The sequence below is a fragment of the Elgaria multicarinata genome, chromosome 4, assembly GCF_023053635.1.
Source record: "Elgaria multicarinata webbii isolate HBS135686 ecotype San Diego chromosome 4, rElgMul1.1.pri, whole genome shotgun sequence".
NCBI lineage: Eukaryota > Metazoa > Chordata > Lepidosauria > Squamata > Anguidae > Elgaria > Elgaria multicarinata.
In genome coordinates, this window is record NC_086174.1 from 142,805,168 (window position 1) to 142,826,375 (window position 21,208).

Consider the following 21,208-nt stretch of genomic DNA (forward strand, 5'->3'; position numbering starts at 1 on the left):
AAGGCAACAGTGATAGGGGGAGATATGCCCAATTAAATGCAAAATTCCAGAGGTTAGCCAGAAGAGATAAGGAATTATTTTTAAACAAGCAATGTGCGGAAGTGGAAGAAGACAATAGAATAGGAAGGACAAGAGACCTCTTCCAGAAAATTAGAAACATCGGAGGTCAATTCCAGGCAAAAATGGGTATGATCAAAAACAAAGATGGCAAGGACCTAACAGAAACAGAAGAGATCAAGAAAAGGTGGCAAGAATATACGGAAGATCTATATAGGAAGGATAATAATATCGGGGATAGCTCAGACGGTGTGGTCAGTGAGTTAGAGCCAGACATCCTGAAGAGTGAGGTTGAATGGGCCTTAAGAAGCATTGCTAATAACAAGGCAGCAGGAGACGACGGTATCCCAGCTGAACTGTTTAAAATATTGCAAGATGATGCTGTCAAGGTGATGCATGCCATATGCCAGAAAATTTGGAAAACACAAGAATGGCCATCAGACTGGAAAAAAACAACTTATATCCCCATACCAAAAAAGGGAAACACTAAAGAATGTTCCAACTATCGGACAGTGGCACTTATTTCACATGCCAGCAAGCTAATGCTCAAGATTCTGCAAGGTAGACTCCAGCAATTCATGGAGCGAGAATTGCCAGATGTACAAGCTGAATTTAGAAAAGGCAGAGGAACTAGAGACCAAATTGCCAATATCCGCTGGATAATGGAGAAAGCCAGGGAGTTCCAGAAAAACATCTATTTCTGTTTTATTGATTATTCTAAAGCCTTTGACTGTGTGGATCATAACAAACTGTGGCAAGTTCTCGGTGGTATGGGGATACCAAGTCATCTTGTCTGCCTCCTGAGGAATCTGTATAACGAACAAGTAGCAATGGTAAGAACAGACCACGGAACAACGGACTGGTTTAAGATTGGGAAAGGAGTACGGCAGGGTTGTATACTCTCACCTTACCTATTCAACTTGTATGCAGAACACATCATGCGACGTGCTGGGCTTGACGAATCCAAGGCTGGAGTTAAAATCGCAGGAAGAAACATTAACAATCTCAGATATGCAGATGACACCACTTTGATGGCTGAAAGCGAGGAGGAGATGAGGAGCCTTATGACAAAGGTGAAAGAAGAAAGTGCAAAAGCTGGGTTGCAGTTAAACCTCAAAAAAACCAAGATTATGGCAACCAGCTTGATTGATAACTGGCAAATAGAGGGAGAAAACGTGGAGGCAGTGACAAACTTTGTATTTCTGGGCGCAAAGATTACTGCAGACGCTGACTGCAGCCAGGAAATCAGAAGACGTTTACTTCTTGGGAGGAGAGCAATGACAAATCTTGATAAAATAGTTAAGAGCAGAGACACCACACTGACAACAAAGGTCCGCATAGTTAAAGCAATGGTATTCCCCGTAGTAACCTATGGCTGCGAGAGCTGGACCATAAGGAAGGCTGAGCGAAGGAAGATAGATGCTTTTGAACTGTGGTGTTGGAGGAAAATTCTGAGAGTGCCTTGGACTGCAAGAAGATCAAACCAGTCCATACTCCAGGAAATAAAGCCAGACTGCTCACTTGAGGGAATGGTATTAAAGGCAAAACTGAAGTACTTTGGCCACATAATGAGAAGACAGGATACCCTGGAGAAGAGGCTGATGCTAGGGAAAGTGGAAGGCAAAAGGAAGGGGGGCCAACCAAGGGCAAGATGGATGGATGATATTCTGGAGGTGACAGACTTGACCTTGGGGGAGCTGGGGGTGGCGACAGCCGACAGAAAGCTCTGGCGTGAGCTGGTCCATGAAGTCACGAAGAGTCGGAAACGACTGAACGAATAAACAACAACAAATGTGCTCGTTAGAGAAGAGGTTACGGAGCAATCCTATCCAACTTGGACTATTGTCCAAGAGGTGTAGGTATCTGGCAGAGGAGGCACAAGTTGTATACTAATAAGTATAAGGAAGTGATCCACCTGGTTATTCAATGGTAGCATCTGATGAAGTTCAATAAAATGGAACATTCATGCCTTTGATCTTGCATAAATGGGGCCTTTACAGCCACCATTTATGCAATAGGGAAAATACATAATTTTGGGAGTTTCCACTGTGCACAGCAATGGAGGCTCTGAACGAGGGCAGATGGCTGCTGGGCGCTTGTTGGAGCATGCGGACACACAAAGTCTGGCAAGACAGCTCCAGGGGGGCAGACGCATGGCAGTCCGCTGGACCCCCGGAACCAGTTGGGCGTCCGTGACATCACTACATCTAGCCCAGTTGTATTGTTTATTCAGATTCAAAGCAACTGGACAGATGCCCATCACCATATAACTTCTTCACACAGTGCATAGTTAAATTATGGAATTCACTACCACAAGATGTAGAGAGGGTCACCAATTTGGATGGCTTTAAAAGGGTGTTGGATAAATTCCTGGAGGAGAAGGCTGTCAATGGCTACTAGCCTTGATGGCTATGTGCTACCTCCAGTATCCGGGTCAGTAATCCTGTGTGCACCAGTTGCTGGGGAACATGGGTGGGAGGGTGCTGTTGCCCCATGTCCTGCTTCTTTGGTCTCTGGTCGATAGCTGGTTGGCCATTGTGTGGACAGAGTGCTGGGCTAGATGGACCCTTGGTCTTATCCAGTATGGCACTTCTTATTTATTTATTTATTATTTATTTAGAATATTTATATACCGCTCCCCATTGAAAAATTTCGGAGAGGTGTACAAGGTAAAATAAAAACTAAAAACAGAATAAAACAGTTAAAACAAAATTTAAAAGAAGCAAAAACAGAGATTCAAGGCTGCATATTAAGGAAAGGCTTTTTGGAATAAAGATGTTTTCAGGAGGCGCCGAAAGAAGTACAAGGTTGGCGCATGCCTGACCTCCAGAGGCAGGGAATTCCACAGGAGGGGAGCCACCACTCTTCCTTTGGTGGATTCCAATCGGAGGATGGATCTATGTGGAACCACCAGGAACAGGCCCTCGGATGACCTGTGACCGGGCAGGTTGGTAAGGGAGAAGGCGCTCTCTCAGGTATCCTGGTCCCAAGTTGTTTAGGGCTTTGTACACAAGAACAAGAACCTTAAACCTTAACTTCTTATGTTCCTAACTGGAGATCTCAGGAACTGAAGTTGGGATCTTCTGCATACAAACTTGCTACAACTGTCACACAACTGGAAACTGGCCGGAAACCTGCCTATTACCTTCCCACCCCCTTGCACCATTTCATGGCCTAGCATCATCATGTGCACATACACGAGCTTACCTGTGGACTGAAATAAGTGGCTGTGATGCTGCCAAGGAGACGGAAATGGCTGGATGGGAAGTCTATGAGACTGGGTTGGGGAAGGGGAGCATGCCTGGCCTGTCAAAGTTAAGGCAGGAGTGTGAGCAGAAGACGACTCCCAATGTCTCCTCCATCAGCAACAGTCAGTAGTCTACTGGGGCCCAGTCCACGGTCAATACATCTGCTCTGATTGATGCTCTGCTTGCCCGTGCCTTATACTATTTATGTAAATGTTGCAAACACTTCAGTAAAATCTTAGAGAGGAGGTCATGAAATGTTCAAACGACGATTAAGAAGTGATTCTAATGAATCCGGCCCTAATGACAGCACTTAAGAGAGAGTTTTCTGGAAGCATCTGTTTGCAATTAAATGCCTGTCAAAATATTTGGCATGGTGACTAACATTTCAGAAAATAGCTCTTAGTGAAAGCTGGGATAATTTTTAGCATGTGGGCTGAAGCCAAACTTTAAAAATAGCCATGGTTCCACAAGGAAAAATCACATAACAAGCAAGATAATGCGCTCATTTAGAACTAGCGACCATGCAAAATTCAGTATGCAAACTTCCAAGTTGCACAGAACTCTTCCTCGCCCTGGGTGACCAAGTTCCCACTTGTTGCGTGCTGGCAACTGAAGAACTATGCAAAGGCTTCCTGGATGTAGCTTCATGGCTGAATTAATTCAAATCAAGACTATTTAAAGCACATGGCTTTGTCCATGCTAGCTGGGGGATGATGGGAGTAGTTGTGGAAGGTATTGAAAAAGGCTATTCTGAAATGTGGCAGAAGGTTTCTTACCACAGATGTGCTTCACCTGGGCATTTGATTTTCAGTGCAGAGAATAGGTGTGCTGAAAACCACACTTTAGAATGCCCCTCTCCACCTTCTAGAACTTCCATGAAAATCCAGCCCATGGATCCAGAATGTTATGGATGCCCAGCTGGGTCTGGGAGTCCAACAGACTCCTTCATGCCTGCCCCACCCAGACCCAGCTCGCTGGGCCACAGAGCATTTGCAAGCCCACTCTTCGAGCTTCTTGTGGTCCAATCAGCGCCTGGCAGCCATCTGCCCTCATCCAGAACCTCCATTGTGGTGCACAATGGAGGCTCAGGAATTTCCTACCTTGCATAAATGGTGGCTGTAAAGGCCCCATTAACACAAGATTAAAGGCGTTGAACGCCCATAAATCCCGAGTTGCACCTGTTCTGAATGGGAATCCACATCCCATTGGGAGTATTGCATTGCTGACGGATGCTGCATCCAGTGGAGGCTGGTGGCTCTGATTTTGGTGGGGCTGTGAATCCATTCCGGGTTTCAGTCAGATCCAGCCAGAACTCTAAAGGAGTTATCCAAAGTGCTGAACCCTATCCCCAAAGAAGATTCAGATCCTTGAATAGCTCCTTTAGAGTTCTGTCTGGTTCTGACTGAATCCCAGAATGGATCAACAGCCCCACTGAAAGCGGAGCCACCAAGCCGCCACTGGCCGCATCCCAGGGCACATTCTGTCATGCCTTGAGTCCACTTTGGCAGATTTCCATACTTCTCTACTTCAGTGTCTTGCAGATACACCTGCTGGTGCTGGTACAAACTATGTTTAGTAAATTCCTAGGTTGCCATAGAAACAGTTGAGGGAATTAATAGGAATTAGTGGTAGACGGTGTACCAAATGAGCACTCACTCCTCCATCAAGTCTTCCATTGTTGCTGCTAATGACAGTACGGCACAATGAGATGTGCCTGCTCTTCTCCTTGCCATCAGTTCAGCACCTTTCCCTTGTACACGTTCTCCATGTTCGCTCTGTTGCGGGCATGGTGCCCCTTTTCATAAACATCAAATTAATTTCAGCAGAGGAAAAGGCAGGGCATAAATGTAACAAGTAACTAAATGTAAATGGAGGGATCCACTTGGTTTCCGGACACTTAGTTGGAGTGAACTGGGAAGCTGTTGCAGTCAGCAGAATTCTAGGAACGTAGGAAGCTGCCTTACAGTGAGTCAGAGCATTGGTCCATCTAGCCCAGTACAGTAGATACTGACTGGCAGCAACGGCTCTCCAGGGTTTCAGGCAGGAGTCTTTCCAGCCCTGTATGGAGAAGCCAGCAATTGAACCTGAGACCTTTTTCCTGCAAAGCAGAGGTCTACCACTGAGCTATGGCCCTTCCTCCTAATGATTCTATTTTCTCTTCCAGAATGACGCAATATCCCTTCCTGCGAACTCTGCAAAGGACCAGCTTGCTCCAAGGGGTTACTTGTCTACTCATGTGCCTGTTGCACGCTATCCAAACTTACCTTGTATGAGTCACAATGTCTGTCAAAGCACCGCCTTCCAGGAACTCCATCACAACCCACAGCTCATCGCCCACAAGGTAGCTGTTGTACATGTCGACCACGTTTTCATGATGATAGTCTCTCATTATAACAACCTAGGAGAAGAACAAACCCCACTTATGGATTCTTTCTTTTTATTAGCATATGCCAAATTATACGGACCTGAAGTTGGATCCAGATTTAGTCTGGATCAGCTACAGGGCCCCGCACCTTCCCACAGCAGCCCCCTGAAAATGCTACACAGACCTTGCTGAACGGGGTGAGTCATCGTCTGGGGGTGGGTGGGTGTCGCTACAACCATACCTGTATTCCTTTCCCTCTGTGTCCCAAATGGATGGGAAGATGTAGACCCGGGCATTTGCTGATTCTAATATCTAGTTTGGTAGATTTTCTTTGCAGTTGTTTTTCTCTTTGCAGTTCATTTTATTTGTTGTTTTAATGCTAGCGGAACATCATTGACATCAGCAATAGTGCCAGATTGGATCACAGCTCTGGTGCTGTGCTTGCTGGCATGCCAGGTTTTCCAAGGATGTTTTCCAAGGATGACCCAAGTGTCTGGGACTACAGGTCCCATCATCTCTGGCAATCTTGCTGGCTGGGGCTTATAGGAGTCAAAAACATTTTTGTTGTTGTTTTGCAAATCACACTGCAAGTTTGGAAATGTATGGACTATAAATGCAAATTGGGTCTGAATCTGTGCTTGGTCACAAAGGTATGAAATGGGTAAATCCTGATCAAGAATGAACTCAAAAAAATTATCATATTTATTTATTACATTTATATACCACCCCATAGCTGAAGTTCTCTGGGCAGTTTACAAAAGTTAAAAACAGTGAACATTAAAAAGAAATATACAGAAATTTAAAACCATCAAATCCTCCACAGATTTGATAATGAAGAAAGTATATAACTATTTGATAATGAAAATTTTGATAATGAAGGAAAGCATATAAATATTTTCAGGAAACCAACCAACCAACAAGACCGGAGCCTCCAGCTCCTTCTGTAGGCCTTCCAAATCATGACCAAAGTGTGCATTTAGGAAGGCAGCAGGCCTGTGTGTACATGTTTCTATGAGGAGCATTTGGCAGACCATGGCATTGCTTGTCTACATGGGTTGGTCCCAAATGGGCGGCATGCTGTGACCATTGCCAGCACTGCAGCAGACCTCAGCGCTTTGGTGCCAGTATCTGCCTCCTGCTGTTGCTGCACCACAGCTGTGCTGTGGAGGAGACATTTTGAGTTCATTTTTGATCAGGATTTACCCAGTTCACACCTTCCAGATCGAACACAGACTCGGACCAAATCTGCGTTCAAAGTCTGTACATTTCCAAACTTGCAATGTGATTTGCAGAACAAAAAAAAATGTGTTTGACTTCCATCAGCCGCAGCCAGCATGGTCAATTGCCAGGGATCATGGGAGCTGTAGTCACAGACACTTGGGGCGGGGGGCGGAGCCGGACGTCATGACGGGTAAGATCTCTGTTTGAAAACTCCCGAGAGGGGGGGATCTGGAAAGCTTATTATCTCACTTAATGAGGCGTGGATTATTAATCAAAGTGATGGACGATGCTTATGAGTATTGAGTGAAGATGAAAATCCTGTTTTTTGTGAAAGAAATCACAGATTAAGGGGTGAAAATTAGCCTGTTCTTGGCTGTTCTCTGACTGTAAGCAGACGGAAGGAGGGGGGAGCAAAGCAAGTTTGGAATGTTTGGAATGTTGGAGCTCTCCTGTTTTCCAGTCTGATAGATGCTGATTTATATACCCCTAATCTGAGAGAGATGTTTTGGCAGTAAATTCACCCTTCTTAAGGAAAAAAAAAAAGTATTGAAGCAGGACTTTATTGGATAAGAAGGGGGAGACGCGGTGGATTGAAGCGGGACTTTGACGGAACGTAAACATAATCCATGCCGTATATTAGAAAGAAAAAAACCCCGGGAAAGGCTGCTTGGCAAAGAGCACACCCTTCTAATCATAATTTGGCCCGTCTTGAGAAAGTGCCTGTCGGAAAAGATTTACAATCCTCGGGAAGCGATTCAGCTTCAGGCTCTGACGAGTCGGTGAAAATGGCGGAAGGTTCTGGCAAGGTGCCAGCTTCTTCTGTTACAATGGATGAACTTAAAAAGCTGATTCTGGAAACCAGGGCTGCTCTCAGCAAGCAGATCGCTGATAATGAAAAGAAGGCAGAGGCAAGGATGGGGGCGCTAGCTGACAGGCTGGCTGAGAATGAGAAAGAGATAAAGGAAGTTGGGGTTGAAGTTAAAGCTCTTGCAAAAAAACAAGAAGTATTTGAAAAATGTTCTGAGGCAAAGTCAAAAGATCAAGATCTACAGCTGATTCGGCTTCAGGACGAGCTTCGACGTTGTAACATACGCATCAAGCAATTTGCTGAAGAACCAGGAGAAGATTTGAGGAAAGTAGTTCTGAAGTGGTTCAACGACATGATGCCAGACGCGGATATAAACGACAGCGATTTTGAAAGAATTCATAGAGTGGGAGGAGTAAAGTATAAGGGATCATCTAGAGACTTGCTTGTGAAATTTGGCAGTTATTATAAGAAGGAGTTAGTAATGAAGAAGCTGAGGGCCATGGCTATGATCAAATATAAAGGCAAAGCAGTGCAAGTTTTCAACGATCTTTGTCAGCAAACACTCCAATGGAGACGCAGCATCAAGCAAATAACTGAGATATTAACAAAAAATGTAGTGAAATATGCTTGGGGTTACCCGGTTTTCTTAAAGTTTTCCCATGCTGGGAGTGAATATAGAGTAACCTCTTTGGAGCAAGGAAGGGAGCTGCTGAAGAGATTGGGGTTAATGAAGAATGGAAGTGTTGGGGCTGGGGAAGAGAATGGAGCAGTAGCAGGAGCATCTGGGACGGGGTAAAGAGAAATGTTTTATGAGATAATTGATATGATAACAAATTAATACAGAGATTGGGTCGTCGTGGCGGGGCACCGCCTCCCCCCTCTCCCCTAATTAGGTGGCCGGAGTAATAGACTCGCGGGGATATGGGGAGGGGGAAAGTAGGGGGGGGAGAGGGGGTGGGGGGGAGGGAGGGAGATGATGGGGGGGTTAGGGTTTATTGTTATAATTGTTGTTGTATTTGTTTATGAGTCACAGAGCACGCGGGATCAGAAGGAAAATCAAAAGGGAGATTATGGATAAGAATATTAAAGTATCAACGCTCAATGTTAAAGGTCTGGGGGCAGTCGTGAAAAGGAGGAGAATAGAACAAATGTTAAATAAAGAAAGATCAGATATTATTATGTTGCAAGAAACACACCAAAAATCTGATGGAGTAAATGAAATCCGGACAAGATGGTCTGTTTATTATGAAAAGTCATTGGGGACGTCAAAGAAAAATGGAGTAGCAATTTTGATTTCAAAAAAAAGTGGATTTATACTGAAAACTGTTAAAAAGGATGATAATGGTAGATATCTTATGATAAAGGGGCAAATAGAAAGTGAACAATATACATTAGTAAATGTTTATGCTCCTAATGAGAAACATAGAGAGTTTTTTATGAAATTATTTAGTGAAATAGAGGAGTTTAGGGAAGGATATTTAATTTTGGCAGGGGATTTTAATATGGTAATGGATAATAGAGTGGACAGATCAAACCCCACAAACGTGGAAAAAAGAAATAACATTACTATATTGAATAAATTAGTAAGAGAAAAAGACTATGTGGATTGTTGGCGTTTACTGAATGGCGTGAATCCGGGATTTTCTTTTTACTCCCCAGTTCATCAGACATATTCTAGAATAGATTATATATTGATTTCAAAAGAGTTTGCAAGTAAGGTGTGTAAAATGGAAATGGGAGTAATAAAGGTAACGGACCATGCAATGTTAAATTTAGAATTTACAGTTAAAAAAAATTACAAGGAAGCGTTTAGGTGGAAATTAAACACAAAACTATTAAAATATAATAAAGTGGTAGAAAAAATACAAAGTGAACTGACGGAGGCTTGGGAAATTAATGAGAAAGGAGGAACATCAAGGGCAGTAGTTTGGGATACCATGAAGGCAGTATCGAGAGGGATATGTATTAGAGAAATGTGTAATTTGAGAAGACAACAAGTAGCAGAGCAAGAACAATTGGAGGAAGAGATTAAGAAAATGGAGAAAGATTATTGGCAATATAAAAATAAGCATAAATTAATAGAAATACAGGCAAAGAAAAAGCAATTAGAAAATTTAAATTTAGAGGAGGTCCAAAAGAATCTAATATATATGAAAAGGGAGTATTTCGAAAACAGTAACAGGAATTCTAAATTGCTAGCCAGACTCACACAAAAGGAAAAAGCAAGGAATGGGATAGGGATTTTGAAAGATAAACAAGGGAAGTATTGTCACACAATGAAGGATAAAATAAAGATATTTCAGGAGTTTTACCAGGATTTGTATAAGGGAAAGGATACTCAAGAACAAAAGTTGGAAGCTTATATAGAAAAATATACAATGAAGAGAATAAAAATAGAGCATAAAGAGTTAATGGAGAAGGTAATAACTCAAGGAGAAGTTGAAGAAGTAATTGGGAATTTGAAGCCGGGTAAATCACCGGGGGTAGATGGTTTAGGACCAGAATATTATAAGGTTTTTAAAGGAATGTTAATACCAAAATTAATAAATTTGTATAATTCCATATTGGAAGGGGATAAAACGCCAGAATCATGGGAGCACTCATTAATAATTTTAATACCAAAACCAGATAAAGATTTGACTGCTCCTGACTCATATAGACCGATTTCATTAATTAATCAGGATGCTAAGCTTTTTTCAACTATTTTAGCAAGGAGGTTGAATAAATTTATAGAGGAATATATAGGGGAGGATCAATGTGGATTTGTGGTAGGTAGACAGATGCCTAATTTGGTGGGAAGAGTATTAAATGCAATTCAGGTGATAAATAAGTCGAGGGTTAAAGCGGGAATTCTGGCATTGGATATTTTCAAGGCTTTTGATTGTGTGAGCTGGCAAGCTTTAAAGATGGTTTTAAATAAAATGGGATTTGGAAATAAATTTAAAGCGATAATAGAACAGTTATACTCTCAGAATACAGCCGTAGTGGTAGTGAATGATGGTGTGACAGATAAGATACGACTAGCCAGAGGGACAAGACAAGGATGTCCGCTCTCACCAGTCCTATTTGTAATGGTAATGGAATTATTGGCGAACGCAATACGAGAGGATGAGGAGATTGAAGGAATTGGTAGTATAAAAAAAATTAAATTGCATATGTTTGCAGATGATACGTTGTTGACGATTAAGAATCCAATAGAGAAGATGGGGAGAATTAAACAACATTTGAGAGAATTTGAGGCTGTTATGGGGTTAAAAATAAATTGGTCTAAATCAGAATTGATGTTATTTAATTATACTAAAAAAGAAGAGAAAGATTGGGAAGAAAAGGGAAGAGAAATGAGAGTTAAGACTCAGATTAGATATTTGGGAATAAAAATTACGCAGAAGTTAGAGAATCTAGAGAAAGAAAATTTAAATGTCTTTAAAAAAGAGATTTTAGTAAAATTGGAAAAATATAAAAGGTTAAATTTATCCTGGTTTGGAAGAATAGCATTAATAAAAATGAAGATTTTTAGCAAGGATAAATTTTGTGTTTAGGATGCTACCAATAAAAATTTCAGAACTAGAGTTAAAAAGTTGGCAAAGGATTATAAATAATTTTTGTAATGGTGATAAGAAAGCGAGGGTAAATAAAAGTAAATGGTATTTGAGTCAAAAAAAGGGAGGATTGGGTCTCCCGAATATTATATTATATTATGCAGCCAATAGATTAAGATATATAATGGAGGCAATTTTAGGATTAGGGAACTTAGATTGGATGGAAGAAAAAAATATGAGTAATATAGAGACTAAATTAGAAAATGTTTTTTTTATGGAAGGGAAAAAAAATGGGTGGAAGGTATAAATAATCCACTTTTGAGGACTCACTGGGAAATCTGGAGTAAATATAAAGGGGCGCTGCTTCCGAGCAGCTCTCCCTTGTCACCGGTAATATTGTTGAAGAATTTCCCGGAGGAATTAAAAAGTAGATTAAGTAAAGTTTTAATAGAGAGAAATAAAATGAAATTAAGAGATTGGTTAAGAGGAATGGGTACAAGAGAGGATATAGAAGAAGTCTTGAAGGATAAAAAGTTAACTTGGTTAAACTATACGCAATTAGAACAATGGACTAAAAAGTGGGTAAGAGATAATGGAGAGTGTAGAGAATTAACAAGGTTTGAAGAATTAATAGATAAAAAAGATAAGGAAAGGGGGAAAAGAACAGTGTTAAAAGGGTTGATGAGCGAAATATACAGAATATTGGTGGAGAAAGGGACAGTGGATAATTCGGGTAAAATGGTTTGGGAGACAGATTTGAAGGTACAAATAGGACAACAGGGTTGGGAGGGATTATGGAGGCAAAGAGCGTTGAGAAATATGTCAGTAAGAATAAAAGAGAATTATTATAAAATTGTATGGAGGTGGTACCTAACTCCGGTTAGATTGAATAAGATAAACAATCAGCAATCGGAAAATTGTTGGAGAGGTTGTGGGGTTAAAGGAACGTATATGCATATGTGGTGGGAATGTAACTATGTTCAGAATTTGTGGAAGATGGTGTTTCTGGAGATTGAAGAAATTGTTGAAATGAAGATAGAAAGAACACCAAAAGTTGCATTGCTGTCGCTATTTGAAGAAGATTTTAAATGTAAAAAGGAAATTAAGGAACTGATAACGAATTTGTTGATTGCAGCAAGATTAATTATAGCTAGGAACTGGAAGATACAAGGGGAATATTCTATTGAAGAATGGTATAAAGAAGTGTGGGATATAGCTATTAATGATAAATTAACAAGTAATATTAAATGGAGAAGAGGTATAGCTAAATCAAATGATTTTGAAGGAATTTGGAAACAGTTCCTAATATTTGTATTTTCTAAAGGGAGTGGGAATCCACCAGCAGAAGAAAGTATGAGATTTTGGAAGCAGGAATGAGATCCCGTGGTGGGGGGTGCACTGTAGGTGTATTGATTATGTTATTAAGATTATGTTATTAAGATAAGATATTGTATTCAACTGAAAATTATGTAGTATGTTGTGTGTGTTTTTATGTGATGTATGTATATGTTTTAGTATTGTAGAAAATAAAAAAAATTAAAAAAAAAAAACAGACACTTGGGGCATCTTTGGAAAACATCCTTGGAAAACCTGGCATGTCAGCAAACGCAACACCAGAGTTGTGATCCAATCTGGCACTACTGCTGATGTAAATTATGTTGTACTAGCTAGTGCAATGTAATTTACATCAGCAATAGTGCTAGAATGGTTTATGTCTCTGGAGTGCGTCAGATTGGGGAAGGCTAGTTCAGAGCCTGGACTCTTTGTGTCTTATACAGAGACCTTGGGCACAATCTACTTTATGACCTACTTAATGGTGGTATGGAAACATCTCTCCCGGTTCCCAAAACAACTTACCTCGTTGAAGAGCAGTTCCCTTCTCTGCTGCTTCCTGAGATCCATCTTCTTCACCGCAACTTGCTTCCCCGTGTGCTTCTCTGTGGCAATGCAAACGATACCGGTGGAGCCTTCTCCAATCTTGATGAAGTTGTCCAAGTACTCTTGAGGGTCTCCGGGGCTCACCACCAGCTGCAAGGCTGCCCGGAATTGCTCGTGTGACACCCGGGAGGTCTGTTGATCAGAGGATGAACCCCAGCTTGGTGGAGGGTAAGCGCTTGAAGTGATGCTCGGAGAACTTGGGTACGAAGCCGTGGAAATGTAATGTGAGCTTGGCTGCAGAGAAGGCTGATGGTGGTAGTGAGAGAATTTGTGATAGACGGCTGGATACTGGTAGCCGCTGGCTTTGCTCTGACTTTGAGGTAGTTTGGTTGGGCCTCGAGGGTAAGTGTCTGATCCAGACAGCGGCGGGCTTACGACCATCTGTGCCCGATCATAATCCAGCTGCAAAAAGAGGCAAGTCAACAAGTCAGCTTCATTTTCAAGTACAATAATGGCAATGAGATGTGCACTTTCGCGACTCTGGCTTCCCACTCAAGTTGGACCACTTTACCAAGGGGGTATGATGGATTCCCTATGAGAGATACCTGTGGGCCACATACAGCCCTTGGTTGCTTTGGGTGTGGCCCATGGAGTTGTGAGATCCCACCTGGAATCTCCACTGTTAGCGTTAGCACCTGGCTGGGGGTAGCAAGGGAAACCCTTCTCTTCTCTTTCCTGAGAGAAGACAAGCAAAAGACCTGTCTGCTGGTGGTGGGGAGGAGAGTGTGTGTCTGTGGGAGGGAATGTGTGTGAATAAGTGTCTGGATGTGAGTGTATGTGCATGTTTGAGTGTGTGAATGAGTGTGCGTGTGTGCATGTGCATGTGCAGTGGAGAATGGCAGCTCCGATTATGGTGGGGCTATGGATTCATTCATCAATGTACATTGATGGTGCTATATAAATAATAATAATAATAATAATAATAATAATAATAATAATAATAATAATAATTCAGGGTTTCAGTCAGATCCAGCCAGAACTCTAAAACAGCTATAGAAAGTCCCAAACCAATTTGGGAATAGGGTTCATCACGTTGGATAGCCCCTTTAGAGTTCTGGATGGTTCTGATTGAAACCCTAAATAGATTCACAGCCCACCAAAATCGGAGCCACCAGCCTCCACTGTGCATGCCCATACGCACACATGGGCATGCCCTGGTACTCCAGCAGACAGTCGAAGTGGCCCTGGGGGCCAATAAGGTTGTGCGCCCATGCTCCTAGAACCTCAGACTGGCTTTCAAATGTGGCTTGTCTCAAGTGGTACGACATCGTCCCATTTCTAGAAATGCCTCTTGCAGTCTCTCTCAAGCAGGGGATTGCCATAGCTCAGGGGTTAGGTGGGAAGCCACAAGCCCCAGGGCTGAACCCCAAAAACAGGATTAAAAAGATCTTGAGGCAGGGCAGGGCAAGACCCTTGCCTGAGCTGGAGGGGAACTTCCGACAGTCAGGTCTGACTTTGAATAGGCAGCTTCCTTCGTCCCTCATTCTTGATTCCTTGCTTTTCTGAGATACAGGGTTCTCTGTAAAGCAGCAGTTTCTGCAGCTGAAACTCTCCCTAAGGCCTGAGTTCGATCCCAGCAGAAGCTGGTTTCAGGCAGCGGGCTCGGGTCGACTCAGCCTTCCATCCTCCCGAGGTCGGTAAAATGAGTACCCAGTTAGCTGGGGGAAAGGTAATAACGGCCGGGGAAGGCAATGGCAAACCACCCCGCTATAAGGCCTGCCAAGAAAACATCAGCGAAAGCTGGTGTCCCTCCAAGAGTCAGTAATGACTCAGTGCTTGCACGAGAGGTTCCTTTCCTTTCCTTTCCTTTCCTAATTCATGCAGACTGCAATTCAATAGCAAGCCACTTTGCACAAGCCCTGCTGCAGGTCCCATTCAAATCAATGGGATTTGTTCAAGGGAGCTTCCCACCGGAGTCTGTGCCTGATATCAGGGTTCCTGAACCTCAGGCCTGTGGGCCAAATTTAGCCCACCCGGGTTCCCAATCCAGCCAGCTGGGTTTCCACACATGGCCATGCTCCTCCTTTCCCCCCATCCCTTGCACCATCCCTTTTTGCCCAACCATTCCTCATTGGGTGTTTTCCCAGATTCTGTGCATTTCCACCCAATTTGAAAAGCATTAAATGCTTCTCCTGTGGCTTAGTTACTGGTAGTAAGAGTTTTAAGCTAAAATATGCAGGGTTTTTTGGGGTGTGTGTGTATTTTGCTTCTCCTTTTGCCTAAGGATAAGTGAATCTGTCAGATTTGCTTTTCCCCATATTTGAATTGTTATTATTCTTATGTCTCAAGTTCTTTCTCTCCCAAATATGAAGAACTTTGCAAATTTTGGCAAATTTGCATGAAAAATGAATGGAAACAGCATTTTCACGCGTTGCCATAGGCCACGTTTAATAGGTACCCATCTATCCCTAGCATGGGGAGGGCCATGATATACCTGCCAGTCATGTAGCTGTTCAAGATGACTGACTTCATGCGGACTCAAACCCAGCCTTTGAAAAGCAAAGCGCTCAAAGCCATGGGCCTTGGTGGGCGGATTTGGCATTTTCTCCTACATTTGAAGGTTTTAATCTCAAATTCCTTTTGTCCCGAAAATGGAGAACTTTGCGAATTCGGGTAAATTCTTGCCAAAACCAAACTTAAGGCCAGATCTACACCAAACAGGATTTGAAAACGGTTTGAAAACAGTATATGGAATGTGTCCTGGGCCCCAACAGTTATCAATACCATTATTTTTGTTGTTTATTCGTTCAGTCACTTCCGACTCTTCGTGACTTCATGGACCAGCTCACGCCAGAGCTTTCTGTCGGCTGTCGCCACCCCTAGCTCCCCCAAGGTCGAGTCCATCACCTCCAGAATATCATCCATCCATCTTGCCCTTGGTCGGCCCCTCTTTCTTTTGCCTTCCACTTTCCCTAGCATCAACATCTTCTCCAGGGTTTCCTGTCTTCTCATTATGTGGCCAAAGTACTTCAGTTTTGCCTTTAGTATCATTCCCTCAAGTGAGCAGTCTGGCTTTATTTCCTGGAGTATGGACTGGTTGGATCTTCTTGCAGTCCAAGGCACTCTCAGAATTTTCCTCCAACACCACAGTTCAAAAGCATCTATCTTCCTTCGCTCAGCCTTCCTTATGGTCCAGCTCTCGCAGCCATAGGTTACTACGGGGAATACCATTGCTTTAACTATGTGGACCTTTGTTGTCAGTGTAGTGTCTCTGCTCTTAATTATTTATCAAGATTTGTCATTGCTCTCCTCCCAAGAAGTAAACGTCTTCTGATTTCCTGGCTGCAGTCAGCGTCTGCAGTAATCTTTGCGCCCAGAAATACAAAGTCTGTCACTGCCCCCATGTTTTCTCCCTCTATTTGCCAGTTATCAATCAAGCTGGTTGCCATAATCTTGGTTTTTTTGAGGTTTAACTGCAACCCAGCTTTTGCACTTTCTTCTTTCACCTTCGTCATAAGGCTCCTCATCTCCTCCTCGCTTTCAGCCATCAAAGTGGTGTCATCTGCATATCTGAGATTGTTAATGTTTCTTCCTGCGATTTTAACTCCAGCCTTGGATTCGTCAAGCCCAGCACGTCGCATGATGTGTTCTGCATACAAGTTGAATAGGTAAGGTGAGAGTATACAACCCTGCCGTACTCCTTTCCCAATCTTAACCCAGTCCGTTGTTCTGTGGTCTGTTCTTACCGTGATAAAGATCCTTCCTTAAACAAAATTTCACTCTTACCACCTGAGGCCTTTGGCTTATCCCACTACTGTTGGGCAGCCCCTGAGAGCCTTTCTGAAATTGAATTCAGCCCTCAGGCTGAAAGATATTCAACAGCCCTGCCCAATACTGTGGGTTGCAGAGCAGGTTCACACAACACATGTGCGGTCATATTGTGTGGAATGCCATCCCAGTCAGGCTTACAAACCTGTGCACAGCTAAGCTGCTTCAATTGCCTTGATTTCAGTGGGAGAGGAATTCAGTTCTTCCCTGGATTGAGACCCAGGGTTTTACAGTTCTTAAATGTGTAAAAGAACTGTGCCTCAATGTGTTCGCCTAAGCAACCAGTCCTTTAAAAGTGACAGCAATCATTTTTCTGATGTCTGACTGCAGGATGGGAAGCCATCATCTGCTTGCTCTGGGAAATGATAGCCGCTGTTTTCCTGTCTAAAATAGCCTGGGCATTTTCCTTGCACATTGTTCAATCTCAATTGCATTTCAGTACCATCTGTCCCAGCAGACAGCTAGGGTATTAGGGTACACAGCTTGCAAAGCACATCTCTCTTTATTCTGTCCTTTTACACAGTGAATACTGCAGATAGGAATCTACTCACATCCCCACTCGGCTTTTTTTATACACACGTATACACGAGCATGGGCTTTTGAGGGCCCAGAGGCATTTGGCTGGCCACCACCAGAAACAGAACGCTGGGTTAGAAGGATCTTGGGCTGATCCAGTCACAGTTTGAGCAGAAAAGCAGTTCCAGCTGCCCAGTTGGTTTGAGGACAAGCTGGAATAAGACACGATGCCAAGAGTGTGTGCAGAGTACACCTCTGAGACGCATCGTGCTTTTTCCCATATGCACGTGATGAATGCAGGTGATGCCGTCTTGATGGACACGGAGAGTTGGGGAAGTGATGGGGACTGGTGAGTAACATCCATCGATACGTTGGCGTCTGTGAAGCAACCCAGGTTCCGAACAGATGGAAGTTCATCTTTGTCTTTGATTCAGCAACATTTGTAATATAAGATGTGATCAGATTTCCTGACTATTTAGTTTGCTTCCTACTGTCCTCAGCCAGTCCAGAAAATAGTTTCATTTACGAGCCAGTATCTAGAGAACAGAAGCACCCCTTTGAATTTCAAGTTGTTTCCTCAGTCTGTGATTGGACAACCATTGTCTTAAGCCAGGGGTGGGAAACCTCAGGCACGTGGGCCAAATCCACCCTGCCTGGGATCCCACTCCAGCCCTCTGGGATTTACCAGACGGCCCCACCCCTTTTCCTGGTCCCACCCCCTTTTGCCCAATTGTCCACTGATTGATCATTTCCTGTCTTGCACACAATTCTCTCCCCATTCTAAAAGGCTGAAATACTTCTCCAGAGAGCTTCTGTGTAATTGATTTTGACTTTCAGATTGAAAGAGGTTCCCACCACCTCCTTAGGTTTTGGGGATTTGAGGGGGGGCTGATAAGAGATTGTATCTTTGTAATATCTTTTCCTAAACAAAAACCACAAAAGCCCTCTGGGTTTGGTCACATTGATGGCTGTTGGCCTTTTAATCTGCCAAAGGACAAACATTTATCAGAGCCCACACATTAAGCTGGAAAAGGATGAAGGGGGAATGACCATGAGTTACTTTTGTAGGGTTTCTTTGAAGAAACAGCCTTTTGTCATTTCCAGTTTACCACGTTTCAGCAGGCTGAACTGTGGGAGATGAGAGGGGGAAGCGGGGCTATTCCAACAGCTTTACTGAAAGGACTCCCCTCCAGCACACATCATGAAAGGTCCTCCTCCCTCAACTATCATCACCAGGAAACATTCCAGCAGGCTGAACTGAAGGAGACATTCCACCAGCCCTGCTGAAAGACTACATCATTTCTTCCTCTTCCCTCCTCTTCCCCTTTTCCTTGTGTGTTGTGTCTTTTTAGATTGTAAGCTTGCAGGCAGGGGCCTTCTTGGTTAACTGATTGCAGATAAGCTGCTCTGGAAGCCTTTTTGGCTGACAAGTAGAATAAAAATACTTTAAATAATAAACAAGCACATACTTGCACTTTGGGTTAATTTATCAATTTAGATTACCATCCTATACCTACTTACCTGGGAGTAAGCCTGACTGAACTCTGTAGGACTTATTTGTGAACAGACATATACAGGAGTGCACTCTTACAGGTTTAATTGCAGAGGTAAAATTTTCCAACTGATTAACCTTTGGGATGGACAGTGAGCAAAACAAAAGGGGGAAAAGGCTGGGTCTTGGATCCCTCTTGAGTGGCCCAATGCTGAGTATAGACTACTTCCAACATTGGATGAAAAACAGTCTTGAAATGGCTTTTGCTTCAACTTTATAGGCGAACTACTAGAATAACGTTTGTCTGCTTGAAGTTTTTTTTTTCCCCTCAGCATAAACATCTGGGTTGAAGAGTTGCTTTGATCTGTGCCTGGTGGGTGCCTTGACATCTCTGAACATCTTATTTTCTTACTCCCAAAAAGGGATGTTGTGGAGCTGGAAAAGGTGCAGAAAAGGGCAAGCAGAATGATTGGGAGGATGGAGCACCATTCCCATAAGGAAAGGTGAAAGCTTTGGGGTTTTTAGTTGAGGAAACATAACTAAGGTGAAAGTGACAGAAGAAGGATGTGCAAAGAAAGTGGAATTTGGAGGTAGGTGGGTTTCACTAGTGAAATTTCATTGACAGTAGTTTCAGTATTGATGATTGGAAATAATTCTTTACATGGCACTGTGATGATGGCCCACAGGATTCAATCAGGGGTGAAGGGAAAGTAGCTTCAGATCTACTATTAGATCTCTCAATGTTTTGGAGTAGATCAGCAAGGGTTTGATCACAATCGTTTAACAATAGCAGAGATTGCCCCACCACCGCTCGAAATTATACTGCTGAAACGAAGAAAAAAAATACTGTGAACTCTGTTCAGTTCTGGTACTCAAAATTCCTGGGCTTTGAATTCTATCGATCCAAATGCATGTCTTTTGTACCGATCTCTAATTAATGGATCTCGGGGTTTCTAATAAAAAGCAAAGATACTGAAAGCCTGAAGTCTGTCCAGCCCCAGCTCAGATGGCTTTACAAAGTAACTAGACAAATACACGGGGTTGGATCCAGATTTAGTCAGAACAGACCCATTGAAATACATGAGGTTTCAAAGAGTGTGCTCTAGCTATGATTAAATCTGCATCCAATACATTGAAGATACAATGGGTGTGTAGGCGAGGACAGAAGAATGGAGCTTTCAGATTGAGAGGCAGCTTGCCACTGAATGTGGTCTTGGAGGACAACAGCTGGGGAGGTTTATTGCCTTCATCCACTTCTTGTAAACTTCTTGGATGCATCTGGTTGGTCACTGTGGAAAATAGGATGCTCCACTATGCAGTCTGATCCAATAAGGTTGATCTTGGGTTCTTCTAATTAGGAGCCATTGGTGACTGAAGCTGCCAGTGGGTCACTGAAATCAATGCCAATGCTTCCATCTGTCTTTTTCATCTGAATCTACCACAATACTGATGGACCTTGAACTTCCTTATTCTTGGCAGTGGGGATATACAGACTTAGTTAAATCGATTCTGTGTTTTGTGGATTGCCCAGGCATCTTTCGTTCTGTTGTCCGCTCACTGGGTAGAATTTCATTTGTTTGCAAATGCACATTTGTGCAAATGTGTAGGGATGGGCAAATGAGTGTTTTTTGAGATCGCTACGGTTCTCTGAACATTGTCCTATTGCTCATCTCATGCTCAATTCCCCTTTGCGATTGGTGCTCCCTTTTCATGAATGGGAGACTTGCACAAACTGAGCAGTGATCAAATGGGAGTTTTGAGCAAATCTCCACAAATTTGCAGAAATTTCCTAATTTGCACAATTTCCTTCCATACACTAAAGCAAGGCTGATTTGTGCAAAATAGGCAATTGGCACAAATCAAACTGGGAATCAGGAATAAGATGAATGTGAGCATGAGTTCAATAATTTGCAAATATTTTCAGTGGACACAGGCTTGTACTCACATTTGGAGCTTCATATGTTACGAGAGCAAAAACAACATTCTCATACATCTTGACTAACGTGCATTAGTGCAAATGCACACTCCCACAAGACTGCATTTGCACAAATTTCCCCCAAAAGGGGAAAAAACAGGTCTGCATGTCTTTGGAATATGTGTGACTCAGGAAAAACTGGTTCACTGCAGAATCAGCAGGCCAGATTCACAGAAATCCAAACTCATTTGAATCCACTGCAGACTTCTCCAACATCCCTACTTGGAAGGCATTTGAACTCTGGAATTTTATATACATTTGATTTTAAAATAATTAAACAT

The 21,208-nt window shown here is 42.8% G+C and overlaps 1 protein-coding gene across 1 annotated transcript in view; it reads right to left on the reverse strand.

Annotated features, from left to right (window-relative positions):
* PAK5 (p21 (RAC1) activated kinase 5) overlaps positions 1-21,208 on the reverse strand; it is a 91,927-nt gene that overhangs the window by 14,154 nt on the left and 56,565 nt on the right. Inside the window, exons 4-5 of the mRNA XM_063125863.1 lie at positions 13,096-13,578; positions 5,570-5,703 (exon numbers count right to left, since the gene is read on the reverse strand). Coding sequence (XP_062981933.1) covers positions 5,570-5,703; positions 13,096-13,578 — 617 coding nt within the window. The remainder of the gene's footprint in view (positions 1-5,569; positions 5,704-13,095; positions 13,579-21,208) is intronic.